This window comes from Cucurbita maxima, unplaced genomic scaffold (assembly GCF_002738345.1).
Source record: "Cucurbita maxima cultivar Rimu unplaced genomic scaffold, Cmax_1.0 Cma_Scf00010, whole genome shotgun sequence".
NCBI classification, from domain to species: Eukaryota; Viridiplantae; Streptophyta; class Magnoliopsida; order Cucurbitales; family Cucurbitaceae; genus Cucurbita; species Cucurbita maxima.
This window is the reverse complement of record NW_019272026.1, coordinates 3,142,598-3,161,036: the sequence shown is the minus strand read 5'-3', so window position 1 is coordinate 3,161,036 and position 18,439 is coordinate 3,142,598. Positions and strand designations below refer to the sequence as shown.

Below are 18,439 nucleotides of genomic sequence, written 5' to 3'. Positions count from 1 at the left end.
TTATAATATAATAAATCTATAAAATTTATTGTTTTTCTTTTCTTCTAATTTTTACCTTTTAAAAAGTATTTGAATTTTTAAACAAATTTTAGAAAAAACGTTTTGTAAACGGAACAATTTAATATTTGTATTGATAAATACTTTTGGTTTAAAAAGCGACTAAATCATAATAAATAATATTTTAACATAAATCAATTGCTACAAAATTTAAAATTCAATTATCAAATTGTTATAAAATTGAAAGTACAATATAGTATTTTTAATTTTTTTTTTTTTTTTTGATAATGACGTGCATTTTTAACTATAGTTGAATTATGTTTATATTAGTAAAAGTATTTTTATTATAATTAAATTTAAAACGAATTTCTAATTTTTAACTTGATATGATTTTTTTTTTTTTTGTATTATTAAAGGTTTTAAAAAATTACTCGAATTAATTTTAGATAATAAGACAAAAAAGAAAAAAAAAATCTAAATCCAATAATCTGACGGCCCTTCTTCATCGCCGAATACCGAACGCTCGTTACAGTTTCTTTTTTCGACTTATTGGCGGCCGTCGGGTTTCATCGTCGGCGGCTGAGTTGACTGTGTAAACAGCCCCCTGGCCTCTTGGATCGCTGCGAATTCGGTTTAAGTTGGAGGACTGTTTGCGGTGGGCGAGATGGCTGGGATTACGATAGTTTTCGACTTCGATCGGACGATCATTGATGGCGATAGCGATAATTTGGTGGTGACGCAAATGGGCCTCACAGATCTGTTCAATGAGCTTTACTCTTCCTTGCCTTGGAACTCTCTCATGGTTTGGATTTTTCATTTTACATTTTCTACCGTCTCTGTACTTCAGTTCTCACTCATGATTGCTATAGTATAGATGGAATTAGGGAAATGAGGAATTATTCTTATTCCACATGTTATTAGTGAAGAATTTCGAATTTGGCGTTTGTATAATCTTCGACTTATGTTGAATTTACTTTGGCTATGGAATGCTGAGATTGATTTTGATTATTTTAATTTTGATAGGATACCTTGATGGTGGAGCTCCAATCTCGAGGAAGAACTATGAAGGATATTGCTGAATGTCTGGAAGGGGCTGCGTTGCATCCACGAATTGTTGCTGCTATTAAATCAGCTCATTCCGCCGGGTAGCTTTTCTTATCTTTTATGATCAAATTGGTGTAAACCACTTTTTTTCAGGGTCAATATCACTCCTAAACATGTTTTTAATCATTCAAAATCAAATTAATGTTTGTTTTTACACTTTTAAATGTGATTTTCATACCATTTTTGAAGGATTAAAACCATATTTTAGAGTGATTCTGATGACTAACTAGAAGAACATGGAATTGATGTTATCCAGTTGTGACTTAAGGATAATAAGTGATGCCAATCAGTTTTTCATCGAGACAATCTTAGAACATCATGGTGTGTTGGGATGCTTTTCAACTATCAATACAAATCCTACCTTTGTAGATGGGGAAGGAAGGCTTAGAATCTTACCATATCATAATGAATCATCTCCTCATGGCTGCAATTTGTGCCCATCAAATATGTGTAAGGTATTATCACTCAATCACTTGTTGATCTAATCCTGCATTTATATCTTGCTGTATGATTGAAAGGCCAGTTCAATGTCTCTGCTAATTAAAGAAAGCTTTTCTAGGTGCTTTCTAAATTAAACTTGCATGAGTTTTAAGATAGAAGATATGCTATACACTTGCTATTTTTGAATCTGTGAGGACCATGCGTTTCTGGTATCATATCTGGGGGATAGACAGAGCGACCAAAGCCTCCCTTCGTGCTATAGATGAGACATATTATGGAGCAATAACATTTTTTTGTTGCTTTGCTTGGACTTATCATGTTAAGTTAGGTTCTGATGAGTTAGATTACAAGTTTAGTCCATGAACTTGCAATCTCGTGTCTACAAGGTTCTTAAATTTTTAAGTGTTGAACACGTCCTTAAACTCTCTAACACGTCCTTGAAGTTTCAATTTTGGGTCTAATAAGTTCCTGACATAACTGAAAATTTTACAAATTAGTTGATATACTCCTTAAACTCTCAAACACGTCCTTGAATTTTCAATTTTAGGTCTAATAAGTTCTTAACATAACTTCAATTTTACAAATTAGTTGATATACTTTGTCTCATAGGACTCTATCTCTGAATTTTAATCAAACGTTGGATACGTATTTGACACAAAATCGAAGGACTTATGAGACACTTGTTAAAGTTCATAGGGCCTGATAGACACAAACTGAAAAGTTTGGAACTAAACATATAATTTAACGTATTGGTTACATCCCAACCCCACATGGAAACCCATCGAGTTTGGTATGTAGTTCCTGAAAAATGGTAGCTTGGAAGAACATGACTTGCATCTTATGTAAAACCAACTTTCCTCCACCATTCAGTGTATAGAAGGAACTCCTTCATTGTCTTATAGGACTCCATCCCAGAATTTTAAACAAACGTTGGATAGGTTGATGGCGACACAAAATCAAAGCACTTATGAGACACTTTTTAAAGTTCGCAAGGCTTGATAGACACAAACTTGAAGGCTTACTGATTAAATAGACACAGACCAAAAAATTTAGATACTAAATTTATAATTTAACGTATTGGTTACATCCCAACCCCACATGTAAGCCCATCGAGTTTGGTACGTTGCTGAAAATGGTAGCTTGGAAGAACATGACTTGCATCTGATGTCAAACCAACTTTCCTCCACCATTCAGTGTATAGAAAGAACTCCTTCATTGCTTCATTCCTTCATTTGTAAAATATAAAATGCAAAACTATTTACAATGAGGGCTTGAGATTTGCTTGAATACACTAATGAGATTGAACTGCGGATTCCATGCAGGGCCTGGTAATCGATCAAATCCGAGCTTCTAAAAGCGAAAAAAACGAGTTTTTCATATACATTGGAGACGGGAGGGGCGATTTTTGTCCGACCCTAAGACTTGAAGAAGGAGACCATGTGATGCCTAGGAAGCTATATCCTCTCTCCGATCGCATCAACTCCAATCAAACACTCGTGAAGGCTAAGATCAATGAATGGAGTGACGGGAACGAGCTAGAGAAGATCTTACTCCAGCTCGTAGATGTAAGATAATTCAATCAACAAGACATTCCTTAGTCATAAAATTAAAAATTTAATATTTAATAGGAAAGTGGACGATTATACTTACATTTTAAGCCATTAAGGAAGAATAATTGGGAATTTTTTCTGTAACTTTTTCCATCTCTACCTTATTTTGATTCTATTCTTTCTCCAACACAGCATATATAGCATAAAGTTGGAGGGACAATTTCTTTTTTAGTGCATTTTTTTAATTAAAAAACTATCTTATTTTAATAATTAGTTCTTAAGAGGCGTAATCAAGGTTTATCCTCTTGTGTTTGAAATAACTATTTATAGCATCTATTTTTTAAGAACAAAAAGTACAATTTTAGTTATTCAAAACTGTTCTTAATTTTTATTGCCATTTTGATATAAAAAATAAATTTCTTTTAGATTACTTTTGAACAACTTTCTATTTATTTTTGGATTTTTTTATTATTGTTCAATTTTAATTATTGTTCAAAACTGTCTTGTTCATTTTTAATTTTTATGGACATTGACTTTCTTTATTGTCTATTTAATTTATATAATACCAAATTAATTGCATTTAGACGGCTGCAAACGAAATTTAAGAGGAATATATATATAGCATATAAAGACATTTATAATTTTTAAAATGATTTTTTATATTATTAAAGAATCTCCGTGTCACACGTCAATAAATATATTTAATTTGTATAATTTTTCTTTTTAAAACTCTTTGTGAACACGACTTTCCACAATTGTATGATATTGTCTACCTCCTAGCTTTACTTTGGACTTCCCCAAAATATCTTATATCAATGAAGAGAGTATCCTTTGATTATAAATTTAAATCATTCCCTATTACCAGATGTGTGACTTTCATCATCCAACACTCTCCACTTTTAAGATTTGTAGATAATAAATGTACAACTCATTTATTTTGTTTTAATATTTTTTTTTCTACTCATCGATGAGTTGAGCTGTCTTGTTCGTTTCAATTTTTAAACATGAACGAACCTTTTTGGAATTGGTTAGTAATAGTTGCCCTGAGACCTATCCAAACTCAGTGACGTTCTATTCCTGATGTCCAATCCCAAATATTTTTGTAAATGATTTCAAAACTATTGTTCAAATAAAAGTGAGCAATCGTAACTTGAAATGATACGACAATGATCCCAAATATTATTGTTCATTTTACAACCGACTTATTTAGAATATTTATAAAATAATACATATAATATTACTATTTTTGAAAAAATAGCTGTTAGATGAAAGTGTCTCACATTAATTAAGTTAAAAGAATGGTCGTGAATTTATAATCTAAAAATATACTCTCCATTTGTCTAATATGGTATCAGAGTCATGTCTTTAACCATGCCAATAGATTGACAAATCTTAAAATATAGAACAACTAATGAAAAGAAATAAAAGTAATGAAAGAAGCGGAGTCGTGGACTTATTTGACTGGTCTGACACGGTTCGAGCCAAATTCAGAAACGCTTCCGTCTTCATCTTCCCTTCCAATTCTGTTTCTTGAATCACAATCGATTCTCCAAGACTATTTGATTAATCTCTTCTTTCCCCCCCTAAGTTGATGATCAATGGCGAAGAAGAGAGAACAAAGAGAGGTGAGCACGATCATGGATGGGGTCATAGAGGCTATGCCTCAATACGCTAAGGAGCTGGTTGCCGGCGGGGTTGCCGGTGGAATTGCGAAGACCGTCGTCGCTCCACTTGAGCGTGTCAAGATTTTATTCCAGGTAATTTCTTCTCAGCATTCTCTGCCCTTGGTAGTGATTGTTCTTCATTTTGGTTGTGCTGTGGAGTTGAATTGTTGATCGTGTTTGTTCTTGGATTTGTTTTAGTTTGTTTGCTTTAGGAATTTGTTTGTTTTCGTCTTGTAAGTAATTTAATCCTGATTTGTTGGGAGTTGAGCTCAATTTAATGTTACTCCTTTTCGAAATTAGAATGTATATTAGTTGTCTAATGGGTGCATCTTGAGGAATTTCGTTTTCGTGTTTATGAATGTATCTTTTCCTTTCCTTATTCTTTATCTTCTTTGTTCTCTCTTGGAAATAAGAATGAGATTCTACAAGAATGAGGTGCTGTGCTGCATGTTCTTTCGGATTTTAGCTTATAATTTACCCAGAATAATGTTAGCTTAAACATTAAATCTAATCAATAAAAGATGGAACTCCCATTAGTTTTTCAGTCCTTAATGTGGAAAAAGAAAAATGCGGTCGAGTCCATAACTTCTTCGCATTTTACTTGATAGACAGGAAAAGAACTCCTGCTGGCTTTACTTGTTAAACAGGATCCTTTTTGTTTCTTTTGTTTTTGAATGACAAGAACTTAAAAAATTTATGTAATAAAGTAAAAGATGCTCAAAAAGAGGGGAGCTTAAATTTAGGATCAGAGAGATAACAGAGAAACTCTCCTAAATTGGTTGAAGTAAAGAATAATGGCTTGAACTCTCTCATCAATGGAATATCCGGAGGAACTCTTTCTAGCAATTTTCTCCTCTAACATCTAAAAGGACTTCTGTTCCTTAAAAACAATCAGTCCCATAAAATGAGAAATACATAGTTAAATTGGTAATGCTCTAAGGAACTATTTGAGGCATCTAATAGCTACAAATCCATCATTTCTCCTAAAGAACTTGACTTTTGTAGGATTTTTCGGTTTTTAAAGTAGCTTGGCCTTTCCTTGAGGAAGAATGCTTGATCTACCTACCAAAATATTATTCATCGATTCACTGGAGAAAGATCCCTAGGGTCTAGATGCCAAACTCTTGATTCCAAGCTCATGGCTTTCAAGGGAATTCTTCAAAATATTGATTCCAAGCTCATGCCAAACTATTGATAAAAAATTTTCCCCAAAATATTAGGCACAGTTTAGGATTTTTCATGTTTTGGATGTAAATGTTTTTGTTATATTTTAAATAATGTAGAGTTGATGTTGAATTTATGATCCTTTTTTCATATTGGAAATTTTCTACTTAGTCCTGTGGATTCTGAAGTCCATCCAATTTTTTCACGGTAAAATATTTTCCTAGAAGTTAACAACATCTGTACTTATTTGTCAACTTGTTAGACCAGAAGAGCAGAGTATCAAAGCATAGGATTATTTGGATCTATCAAGAAGATTACAAAGACTGAAGGTTTTCTGGGGTTCTACAGGTGGGTACATAAAGTGCTATTCTTTTTTGTGCCAAGGCTCCACCACCACCCCCCCGCAAATGACATATTGGTGGATTTTATCACAGAGGCAATGGTGCTAGTGTCGCTCGGATTGTTCCTTATGCAGCGCTGCATTACATGGCTTATGAACAATATCGAAGATGGATTATCCTTTCTTTTCCAAATTTTGATAGAGGCCCCGTACTTGATCTTTTGGCAGGATCATTTGCTGGAGGAACTGCAGTGATTTTAACTTATCCTCTGGACTTGGTTCGGACTAAGTTAGCTTTCCAGGTGAGCTGCCCCAAAACAAAAGTATATATAAAATTGTAGACTTCATTTGGCCTAGTTAGTCAGTCAAGAGGTCAATGGAGACGACCGTTTCATTTTAACTAGATTCATGAAAACTATCTTTTAGTGCCATAGCCTTACTCTCTTCCCCCAAGAATAGAATATGAAAATAGTATCATTGAACTTTGCTGCGAGTAAACAGGTGAATTTCCTTACACTACCTTCCTGTGGAAACATTCTAACCTAGTTAAATCTGATATTGCAGGTTGTCTGTCCGTCAAAGTCGAGTATTAATGGACTAGTAAGCCCTGAGCATGTATATAAAGGGATTTCTGACTGTTTCTCAAAAACTTTTAAAGAAGCTGGACTTAGAGGTCTCTATCGTGGTGTTGGTATGCATTTTTAATCTCCTCATATAAGTACTAGCATCTACTTTTCTGGGGCTTAGTTTTCCAATTAATACCGAGTGTCATTGCCAGCCCCATCACTTTACGGGATTTTTCCATATGCTGGTTTGAAGTTCTACTTCTATGAAGAAATGAAGCGACATGTACCAGAAGAACACAAGAAAAATATTATGGTCAAGCTGGTATGTGGGTCGGTTGCAGGCCTGTTAGGTCAGACCTTTACATACCCTCTTGATGTGGTTAGGAGGCAAATGCAGGTAATAAGTTGCACCAACATTCATGGAATAACTTAAAATGTTTAAATTCTGAACCATATGAAACCTTTGTGAAAATTTGCTCGAACAGGTCCAACGCGTACTAGCGTCCACAAATGCGGAGATGATGGGAACATTTGAAACCCTTGCTTTGATAGCTAGAAAGCAAGGTATTAAACAGTTGTTTTCAGGCTTAAGCATCAACTACTTGAAGGTGAGAATATCAATTCCTTTACCTGGTTTCCTTCCACATCATTCCATCACAGTGTAGTGTCTAAGCTAAGTTGTGTACTTCTCAGGTTGTGCCATCAGTAGCAATTGGGTTTACGGTTTATGATGTAATGAAAACATACCTAAGAGTTCCATCCCGAGACGAAGCTGTGGTAGAAGTGGTAACAAATAAAAGAAACATCCAATCATCCTCTCTTAATACATAACAAGTATTCTTTCTTTCCCATTAAAAACCATGGCATATTCTAGTATTAGAATCCATCACTTTAGCCTTGAAATTATTTGTATATGCATTCTTTCAGTCTGTTTAGAGCGCATGCTAGTTACAAGAATCTATGAAGGAATATCGTTAAGGCCGAAACATTTGTTATTTAGATGTCTCCAAAAAGTAGTAACTGTCATAAATGTAGAATTAGCACAAGGTGTACATATAGCTGGATGTCTTGTGTGAAGATTTATGGTTTTGATTGAAGGTAACTTCTAGTATATACGTTGATTCTTCATATATTTTATATTGTTCGGAAATGGTTGCCTCCCACCAAGCCCTCCCTTCACAGGGTCGTGGGAGTTTAGATAAGAATCACTGATTTCTCTACTTTCTATTACTAGTTACCCTTGATATTCCATAAACGTTTCAAAACTTGGACGTAAATTGGGACTTTGAATAGTGTGATAGTGATCTAGAATAAAAATTTGGATCATCATACTATTCTTTGTCATTGCTACACTATGCTAGGTACCGATTTCTATCCTAAATTCTAAAAAGATTTCTAAGTATAAGAGTAATTTAGAAATTGATGGTAAAGTTCAAAGGTAATTTTTATTATTTAGCCTAACGTCCAAACAGGGAGTTAGGATTGCACTTTGTGAAATAGATTGGACTAAGTTTCTTTGAACTCGTAGTTAGTTTCACAGGTCAACAGCGCCAGCAATCGAAATGGGAACGAAATCAATGTCATTTGAATCTATTTTTCTTTATATTCTAATTGTGAAGTCTAATTCAAATTATGCAAGCAAACAAACACTAAAATGAGTAGGGATGTAACACAATAATTTTAACTTTGAAAAATATTAATGGTCTACAGATACAAGTTCCTGTTGTTCATAATAAAGTATTATAGATGGCCTTTCTTATTTCTGAATAAGAAGGTCCCTTCTACCTCTTCTGTGTTGAACAAGGCAAAAGGCACTATAAGCTCATGCTACAATGATAAATTAGAAAAAGTGTAAAGTCAATACAACAGAATCTAGTCCCCTATAATACACTAGTTTGAACTGTTTGCTGAAGTTTATCATTATGTAGCCAGAGTCCTGATGGTTTCATTTCTGAGATATGGCACCGTAAAGGTTTTCTCATAGAAAAAGGAAGGAGCATTACCAGCCTTTTTTAGCCTTGTAACCTTTTGCTTGCTTCACCTTAATGTTTTCTGCAAAGAGAACCCTTATAGATGAAGTTGGCTTACAGATATTAGTGCACAATTCTCATTGGATGCAAATCTACCTGACAGAAATAGTATCAGACACTGTGGCTAACCTGGAAATCAACCCATTAATTCTCATTCCTTTATGTTCCCCACACCTAACTCGTCCCTTCACTGGCTGCCTGGTGCAGTAGAGCCCATTGCCTAAATCAACACCACACTTTCTTTCAAGGCTTGAGTTGAGGTCTGGAGAATTGTCTTGTGCTATCAGAATGGATTCCTGTTTTGATGTGGGCGAAGTTTGCTGCTTGTACTGGCTTGTAATCACATCGAGTAAAACTTTTGGTTTGGCTTCTTGACAAGATGTAAGAGTTGATCTTCGAATTCTTTGCCCTTTGTGTTCTTCACACCGTTTCCTTCCTTGAACTGGTGTTCTTCTACATGGAGAGCCATCGTATAGAACAATTCCACAAATTGGAAGAAAATTTCCCTTATTAGGAAAGGAATCTTGAACTGAGAGCTCTTCTGTGTTATAGGAAGTCTCAGCATTGCTACCAGAGAAGTCTGTGTCACCATATATGGTTGCTCCTGCATATGAGTTCTTCAGTAACCCATTAACTTTCATCCCTTTATGTTCAGCACACCTCTTCCTTCCTTCAACTGGGGGCTTCCTACAAACTACGCCATACCCTATGACCACTCCGCAACTACTGCTATCAGCCCCACTAACATCATCAGTGTTCACAACTAGTCTAGGCCGAGATCTGCTGAAGTGGAGAATGCGAGAGAAGAAACTGCTCCTCTCCTCACCATATTCACCTGTTTTGTTTTCTGTTGGAATTGGCTTGCTTGTTTTAATTTTGATGCCCATCTGCTTCTGTCTAAATGGCAGAAGCTTCCTGGTAATGATGGTAAATTTCTTAGTTTGTGAAGCAATATCCTCGAGTTTTTTTAGTACATCATTATGTCGTCGTGCACCATTACCAGATGTATTCCATGCATAGTCAAATGTTTTAAGCAGTTGAGCTTCTGTCATCTGAGCATCCCTCTTGTTTTTCATCTGTCAAAGCAACAAAAGAAATTAGGAACATTGAATGGAAAAAACCACAAAATACAAACTTCCTTTTATACTCAAACACATTGGTACACGTAGATGTTTGCAATCTTGGATCAGGCCAACAAGTGTAACAGCCCAAGTCCACCACTAGTAGATATTGTTCTCTTTGAATTTTCTCTTTCGGGTTTTCCTTCAATGTTTTTTAAAATGCGTCTGTTAGGAAGAGGTTTCCACACCCTTATAAGAATGTTTTGTTCTCCTCCCCCAACTGATGTGGGATCTCACGATCCACATGTCTTGCGTCCTTACTGGCACACCACCTCGTGTCTACCCCCATCGGGGCTTAGTTTCCTTGCTAGTGCATCGCACGGTGTCTGGCTCTGATACCAACTGTAACAGCCCAAGCCCACCGTAACAGATATTTTCCTCTTTAGGCCTTCTGCTCGAGGTTTTTAAAACGCGTCTTTTAGGGAGAGGTTTCTACACCCTTATAAAGAATGTTTCGTTCTCCACCAGGGATCTCACCGCAAGAGCAAGAGTAAGGTATATACTAGCAGTACAAAAAAAATTAGCATTCAGAATCACATTTCACAACACTCTTTCCAGTTCACGATAATTGATCCAAGCTTTCCCTATTTTCAAACAGCCACCTACTGTGACTAAATGCTCTAACCCCAGTTTGACTGCTCATTGATGCAGATTCAGTGGGGAACTGTGTTCTTCTAGAGCACTCAAAAGACACTGCGAACGACCAACATTCAGATGCCAATAAAAGAATTGCTATCACATACATGCTAATGCAGTTGATAGCCATTTCCCCAAGGCATTACAAGAGCCAGATGAAACTATTTGATTCAGGTATATATAGAAACAAAACAAACTTACTTACCGGAGCCCATCTATATAAAATGGAGTATCCTCTGGTGAACATTTCCTGAAACAAACCAGGTCCCTTCTCGAGGGGAATAACTTTACAGTCAACGAAACACAAATAGCCATTGCCCAAATGAGAACCTGAGCGACCATAGTGCTGTAGTCGAGTTCTAACATTATCGGCTTCGCCGATGTAGACGACAACTATCCAGTCTGCATCTAGTTTAGCTATCTCACGGCCCAAACCAGAGCTAGATACAGCTATCCCAAGCTCATACAGTCCAGGACCTGAAACTTTAGGAAGATTGTGAATTCTGTACCTCTCTGCACCTTCCTTCCCCAACGAATAGTCTTCCCAATCAGAAGGCGCAACAAGAATCTAAGTCACCACAACAAGCAATACAATGAGGGAAATGTGTATAAGTTTGGTTGCGATGCTTACAAGAGGCACTGCTTTGGTTACTACTAATAACAAGCAAATCAGTCGCGAAAACAGTGACTTAGATTCAAATCAAGATTTGAAAAAGAAAACTATGAACATCTCCGCCTGGACCAAATACAGAGGAACACCGATTCAAGCTGCTTCATAACTATACTAAAAGAATGCTATAGCTTCGATTTCAAGCTCATTTCTATAAACAGGAAGGAACTCACCAAGTTTGGAAGAGAGAGAGAGAGATCGAACCTCCCATTTGGAGAAATTGGAATCGTGTTTGGTGCGTTTACAGTTTTCCCTCTTCAACCTCGTCGAAGAAAACTCAGCCACCATCGCTCTCGGCGGTTAGGAAAGAGATAATAATTACGTCGTTTTGAAGCGAAGCCTCGATCTGCTGTACATGGTGAAAGACTTCGACCAATATGGAAACTATTTGAAATTGGAAAGATCCGTTGCCTTTTATTGATAATCGCCGCTCCTCTGCCGTTCGTCGGAGATCGGAAAAAGGCAGTGCAATCATGAATGGGAATGGTTAGGGCTAATTCGTAATTTTTTAATTCAATTCAAGCCTTAAGTTTGTCGGATCAAAATAACTCAATATAACCTATTATTTTTATTTTTGGGTGAAATTACTCCCCTTAATACTTTATAAAATTTTAAAATATACTAACATGTTTTAAAATTAATCAACCCACCCTAGATTTTAAAATTTTAAATCTTAGTTTTTGAGAATGAACTGACACTTTTTGTGGAATCAACGATGGAGAGGGAATAAAGTACACTCTTTGTTCAGACACTTCAGTAGCTTTTGATTACACTTCGAGGCATTCTTTATTCGATATTTAAAGATTCTATTGACATGACATACCATGTTAGAAATCATGAATCTCTAGAATGATATGATATTATCCAGTTTGAGGATTCTATTGATATAACATACCATATTAAGAATCACAAATCTCTACAATGGTATGGTATTGTCCACTTTGAACGCTCTCATGGCTATACTTTAGGCTAATGTGAACTCACTCCCAATAATCCTCGTCCGTCCGTTCCCATTCCCAACATTTGGCAGGTTTGTTCTGTAATTGTGTCTGAACTCTGTAGTGCGAATATGGCGTTGTGTTTGTGTTGCGTGGCTTCAACAACCAAAACAATTGCCCAAATGTTGCCTCAATTCACTCTTATTTCTTCTTTAACCCTCCTTTTCTCCACCATTTCCATCGCTGATTCCACTTGATTTCAAATTTGATCCTCAAGGTTGGGAACTGAACTGGGTTTGTGGATATGGAGGAGGGTCATCGGGATGTGGCTGGGAAAGTGGTGGTCGTCGCCATCAAAGCCACCTCGAAGGATGTTTCGAAGGCTTCTCTCCTTTGGGCTCTCACTCATGTTGTTCTGCCTGGAGATCATGTTAAGCTCCTTGTCGTTATCCCTTCTCATCACTCAAGTAAGATTCCTTTGCTTTTTCTATGACTGCTTAATATCATTGTGCATCAAAATTCTTAGTGTTCTTATGTATGTTCTTGGCCCAAGATGAAAGATGGGTAGCTCGATGATTCTTTGAATTCCTCATAATCAAATGTTCAAGAAAAGATTGTAACTAAAACTTGAGGACCTTGGTTAAAATGGGATGCCAATTGGCACTGTTCGAGAGGATTGTCCAGTGGAACGACTACCTCACGGGTGATAATGTCAAAATATTTGGTTGACCAATTTATTTGGGAGTAGGGACCAAGTGTCCTCATTGGCACACCGTCCGGTATCTAGCTATGATACCATTTGTAACAGCCCAGACCACCACTAACAAATATTGTCCTCTTTGGGGCTTCCCCTCAAGATTTTAAAATGTGTCCACTAGGGAGAGGTTTTCACACCCTTATGAGAAATGTTTCGTTTCCCTCTTCGACTGATATGAGATTTCACAATCCACCTCCTTAAGGACCTAGCGTCCTTGCTCGCACACAGCCCGATATCTAGCTCTAATATCATTTGTAACAGCCCAAGTCCACCACTAGTAGATATTGTCTTATTTAGGGCTTCCCCTCAAAATCTTAAAATGCGTCCACTAGGGAGAGGTTTCCGCACCCTTATAAGAAATGTTTCGTTTCTCTCTCCAACTGATATGAGATCTCACAATCCACCTCCTTAGAGACCCAACATCCTTGCTCGCGCACTTCCTGGTATCTGGCTCTAATACCATTTGTAACAACTCAAGCCCACCGCTTGTAGATATTGTCCTCTTTAGGGCTTCTCCTCAAGATTTTAAAACGTGTTCACTAGTGAGAGGTTTCCATAAGAAATGTTTTGTTCCCCTCTCCAACCGATGTGGGATCTCACAATCATTTTTCTTTTGTATTTTTCTTGATCTTGAAATTTCATCCTTAAGACTCTTAATAAAATCCGGAAAGTTTAGATAAATGGATGCAAGGATTTTCTCGACTTACCAGCAACTGTGCGATCGGTCATCTAAGAACCCCATCAAGAACTTCTTCAGATCGGAAGGATGACATTGTGCATTCATGTTCTCAAATGGTACAGCAGCTTCATGGTGCATATGATCCACTGAAGGTATGTTCAACAACTTATGTTCCTTGTTGCCTACAAATCCTTTTAAGTTTTGGAACTTTTTTGCAGATAAGAGTCAGAATCAAAGTTCTTTCTGGTTCGGCTCGGGGTACGGTGGCTACCGAAGCTAAGAAAGCTCAATCAAACTGGTTGATATTGGATAAGTAATAGATATCATGTAAAATTTATCTCTATTATATGCATCCATTCATATGAACTGCGTGCATTTTAGGCATCTTCATTCTGTGCTTTGGGCAGACATTTGAAAGATGAAAGGAAAAACTGTTTGAAAGAGCTGCAATGCAATGTTGTTCTATTGAAGAACTCTCAGCCTAAGGTTCTTCGTTTGAATTTGATGGAATCCCCTAAAAGGAACACTAGAGAAGCTTTGATATCATCACATGAATTAGATATATCTCAGAAGTGTCTTAAAAGCTATTTCGATGAATCAACCAAGTTTAGCGCTCGTGACTCGACTCCCGACGGTACTCCTGATGTAGTGTCTCCTCTTAAAGTAACGGATATTGGAACATCATCGATATCGAGCTCAGACGTGGGCAGTTCATATTTGTTCTCTGGGATTTGTGGTAGCTTGAGAAATTTGTCTGGATCAGAATGTGATTCTGAGAGTGAAAAGCAAACTCCCTCAGTTTCATATTTCCAGCAATATGCTATGAAAGAATCACAATATGTTCATCATAGACCTCCGGTTTCGACACGCCAAGATCTGGTCAAGAAAACGTCTACTCGTTCTCTAGAGCTTAGCACTGATGTGGTGAATCGAAATAGCAATATTAGCTCGAGCAGAAACATAAGGAACATGGTTTTGATATCCCAAAAATCGCCTCTTGGCCCTCCTCCACTCTGTTCAATGTGTCAACACAAGGCCCCTGCATTTGGGAATCCTCCAAGATGGTTCACTTATGCAGAACTTGAAGTTGCTACAAGTGAGTTTGCACAAACAAATATTTTGGCTGAGGGTGGATTTGGATCCGTGCACCGAGGCATCTTACCCGATGGGCAAGTCGTTGCTGTCAAGCAATATAAACTGGCTAGTACTCAGGGAGATCAAGAATTTTGTTCGGAAGTCGAGGTCTTAAGTTGTGCGCAACATCGAAACGTCGTGATGCTCATTGGATTTTGTGTGGAGGGCGGAAGAAGGTTGCTTGTTTATGAATATATTTGCAATGGATCTCTTGATTCCCATCTTTATGGTAATGTCTTATCTCAAAACACGTTCTTGTCTTGTTGGCATTGCAATAGCACACAAGCAACTCAAATAATATGTCCTCTTTTTGAAGTTCATGGCGTCGTTTACACGAGATTTTTCCTGTCGTAGTTAATCGTGTAGCTCATCTTCGGTTTGATGACCTGTGCTCGGTCATATCGACCGCTATGTTCAATCTTTGCAGGAAGAAATCGCGACCCACTGAAATGGTCTGCACGACAAAAGATTGCAGTTGGAGCTGCTCGAGGTTTGAGATACCTTCATGAAGAATGTAGAGTTGGCTGTATTGTACACCATGATATTCGACCAAACAATATTCTCCTTACTCATGATTTCGAGCCACTAGTGAGTCAAGGCTCTCTCTATGGTCTCATGAAATTCTTACTTGTCACTAGTTGGAGAGGGGAACAGACCATCTCTTATACGGGTCTGGAAACCTCTCCCTAGTAGACGCGTTTTAAAATCTTGAGGGAAAACCCAGAAGAGAAAACCCAAAGAGGACAATATCTGCTAGCGGTGGGTTTGGGCCGTTACAATCCCGTTTGCTTAACATGGTTTACATTTTTGTATTTGCATGGTCTATCTGTCATATAAGAACATTATGGAAGTGTGCATCTTTTTTGGCCGTTCTTTGGTTCATAGTTCAGGTAAAAGATGCGTGTAACATCCCCAACCCACGACTAGTAGATATTGTTCGCTTTGGCCCATTACGTATCGACGTCAGCCTCACAGTTTTAAAACGTGTATGTTAGGGAGAGGTTTCCATACCTTTATAAGAAACATTTCGTTCTCCTCTCCAACTAATGTGGGATCTTACAATGCACAACTTTATTTTCGAGTTGTAGGTAGGAGATTTTGGGCTGGCAAGGTGGTCGCCGGATGGCGACCTAGCAGTAGAAACCAGAATCATTGGTAGATTTGGGTAACCATTTTTCTTCCTTGTTCATTATACAAACTAGCAATCCAAAACATTTAATTGCAAATACATTGCTTGCTTAGCTATCTGGCTCCAGAGTATGCACAGAGTGGCCAAATCACAGAGAAAGCTGATACATACTCATTTGGTGTAGTCTTGCTGGAACTCGTGACGGGGCGCAAAGCGATCGATTTAAATTGTCTCAAGGGCCAGCAGTGCCTCACTGGATGGGTAAGTCAAGTCTCACAAGTGGCAAATTGTGATATCCCACATTAGTTTGGGAGGAGAACGAAACACCCTTTATAAGGGTGTGAAAACCTTTCCCTAGCAAACGCGTTTTAAAGCCTTGAGGAGAAACTTGAAAGGGAAAGCCCAAAAAGGACAATATCTGCTAGCGGTGTGTCTGGACCGTTACATGTTTTGAGTCACGACTCAGTAACACAATTTGCCTTACCTACATGTCACATTATTCAAGTTCCTTTCCTTTTCTGATTCAAATTCATGTTTTCTGATCCATTTTTCCTTACATTTCATGTCGGGATCAGGCACAAAACCTGTTGCGTAAAGATGCAATCTCCGAACTAGTAGATCCATGCTTGAGGAACTGTTATTCGGACGAGGAAGTTCACCGCATGCTGCAATGTGCTTCCTTGTGCCTCAAGCACGATCTGTACGTAAGACCGCGTATGTCTCAGGTAGGATTCGGCTCATTCAGGCAATCACTGATGTTTCCAACTATATGATATACTTAGCACAATCTCAAGCTAAACTCCCATTCATCCAACTTGAGTTGCAATGCATTGTCAAAGTGTGTGTTTTTACTACCCTTTGACGGCGTTTCCCTTGTCGTAGGTGCTTCGGGTTTTGGAGGGCGACGTCGTTTTGTAAACCAGCAGCCAAGCCATACCCAGGAGAAAGCTTGCAGGAAAACTTTGTAGTCTTGTATCATAGGTTAATTAGGCTGATATAATATAAATGGATGGCCTTATTAGAACTTAGAACTCAAGGGCTTATGAGAACTTTGTAGTCAAGTAGTGAATTTGATGGCGGGTTTTCGTTCTTGCTACTGGTTTGGAAATAACCCGTTAAGAGCAGTTGCAAAGTTGGAAAATGGTCGTTATTAGAAACCACGACTCTCCATACTTTGAGTATAAGCTCTCATGGCTTTTCCTTTGGTTTCTTTCTAAGGCCTTATTTCAATGGAGGTGTATCTTTACTATAAACCCATAACGTGAGATCGCACATCGATTGGAGAGAGGAAACAAGTAGCAACGAAGACGTTGGGCCTTGAAAAGGGTGAATTGTGAGATACCGTGGGCTTGAGTTGTTATACATAATCAACCCCTTCATCGACTAGTTATCAGGTCGATCATGAGTTTATAAATAAGGAATACATCTCTATTACGATAAACCTTTTTTGGGAAACCAAAAGCAAAGTGGATAATATCATACTATTGTGGAGATACTTACAAATGGACGGTAAACGATTAGACAAAGGAGTAGTCTTGAGTCTAATAGCATTTGTATGATCGGGATTTTCTCTTTATAAGTAATTAAAAAATCATTTGGAAGCAGCCAACTAGTTGTATTGTTTTTTTATAATAAAAATATAATAATGTAATTTAATATATCCCATGATATTGAAAGTAACAATTCTTTAGCCTACCATCATTCAAACAATATGCTTTCCTGCCTGAATTATAGTTACATAATACAATATTATAATATTATTTATATATAAACAACTAATAATGCTACTCCCACTTCCTCAATTATCATTTCTCCCCAAAATAAATAAATAAATAAATAAATAAAATTATTCTCATAATGGGATCATAATCATGTTATTTTCTTTTTCCTTTTAAAAGTAAAATTTTAAAAAATTTAAAAAATTATATTAAACTTTATGCTCTTAAATAAAGTGACAAATTATTTGTAGACGGTTTATTTTATGGACATGAAAGGCTCACTTATTTGGACAGTTTTAAGGTATCGTCTTAATTGAAAAAATAATTTAACGAACTAAAAAAATATTATTTTCAAAAACAAATTATTTGATTAAATTAAAAACCATAAGAAATTATTTAATGTTTGTGAATGTGACCTGTGCTCAAACAATGTCCGTTCTTTCAACCACCTTTTTCCACGTGTAATAACTCCACATTTTTCACTTTATATTATAAATAATTTTAATATTATTATTATTATTTGATTCATCAATATTATAATCCAACCTGAAATAGTTAAAGAAAATGAAAGTTATTATTTATACCAACAATATACACAGTCATATGAATTTTATAGTTAAATATGCTTTGGTTGAAGTAATTTTATGTTAGGAATTTTCATGAAAACAAAATATGTTGGAATGACTCGTGCGGGTCAGTGGGGATAGTCTTCACTCTTAACAAGCAAAAAATAGGTAACGTGATCATGTTGTAGGGCTAAACCCTAAAAATTAATGATAGCTCGGGTTTATATTTTATTTT

At 36.8% G+C, this 18,439-nt stretch overlaps 4 protein-coding genes across 11 annotated transcripts; 3 read left to right on the top strand and 1 right to left on the bottom strand.

The window, feature by feature from the left end:
- Positions 1-470: 470 nt before the first annotated feature.
- On the top strand, positions 471-17,765 carry LOC111485269 (thiamine phosphate phosphatase-like protein). 2 transcript variants are annotated; one of them, XM_023132081.1, is made up of 5 exons: positions 471-799; positions 1,021-1,142; positions 1,358-1,556; positions 2,865-3,136; positions 17,743-17,765. In XM_023132081.1, exons 1-4 carry the CDS (start codon positions 662-664, stop codon positions 3,114-3,116), a joined length of 711 nt encoding a protein of 236 aa, XP_022987849.1. In that variant the 5' UTR covers positions 471-661; the 3' UTR covers positions 3,117-3,136; positions 17,743-17,765. The 2 variants fall into 2 exon arrangements, with proteins under 2 accessions (XP_022987849.1, XP_022987848.1); XM_023132080.1 differs by having other exon boundaries at positions 17,739-17,756.
- LOC111485226 (mitochondrial carrier protein CoAc2) lies at positions 4,464-7,957 on the top strand. Its single transcript, XM_023132015.1, has 7 exons — positions 4,464-4,849; positions 6,183-6,268; positions 6,355-6,562; positions 6,825-6,951; positions 7,039-7,223; positions 7,312-7,434; positions 7,520-7,957. The coding sequence occupies exons 1-7, from the start codon at positions 4,691-4,693 to the stop codon at positions 7,655-7,657; spliced, it is 1,026 nt and encodes a 341-aa protein (XP_022987783.1). The 5' UTR covers positions 4,464-4,690; the 3' UTR covers positions 7,658-7,957.
- On the bottom strand, positions 8,482-11,805 carry LOC111485182 (protein EFFECTOR OF TRANSCRIPTION 2-like). 2 transcript variants are annotated; one of them, XM_023131941.1, is made up of 4 exons: positions 11,488-11,805; positions 10,819-11,181; positions 8,953-9,932; positions 8,482-8,878 (listed from the first exon to the last, which is right to left on the bottom strand). In XM_023131941.1, the coding sequence occupies exons 1-4, from the start codon at positions 11,569-11,571 to the stop codon at positions 8,869-8,871; spliced, it is 1,437 nt and encodes a 478-aa protein (XP_022987709.1). In that variant the 5' UTR covers positions 11,572-11,805; the 3' UTR covers positions 8,482-8,868. The 2 variants fall into 2 exon arrangements, with proteins under 2 accessions (XP_022987709.1, XP_022987710.1); XM_023131942.1 differs by having other exon boundaries at positions 8,986-9,932.
- LOC111485141 (inactive protein kinase SELMODRAFT_444075-like) lies at positions 12,278-16,948 on the top strand. 6 transcript variants are annotated; one of them, XM_023131881.1, is made up of 9 exons: positions 12,278-12,688; positions 13,655-13,809; positions 13,876-13,970; positions 14,065-15,020; positions 15,219-15,379; positions 15,880-15,956; positions 16,034-16,181; positions 16,496-16,645; positions 16,803-16,948. In XM_023131881.1, the coding sequence occupies exons 1-9, from the start codon at positions 12,526-12,528 to the stop codon at positions 16,836-16,838; spliced, it is 1,941 nt and encodes a 646-aa protein (XP_022987649.1). In that variant the 5' UTR covers positions 12,278-12,525; the 3' UTR covers positions 16,839-16,948. The 6 variants fall into 6 exon arrangements, 4 of the variants coding, with proteins under 4 accessions (XP_022987649.1, XP_022987652.1, XP_022987651.1 ...); XM_023131882.1 differs by having other exon boundaries at positions 12,623-12,688; positions 13,650-13,809; XR_002718629.1 differs by lacking the exon at positions 16,034-16,181.
- Positions 17,766-18,439: the final 674 nt, after the last annotated feature.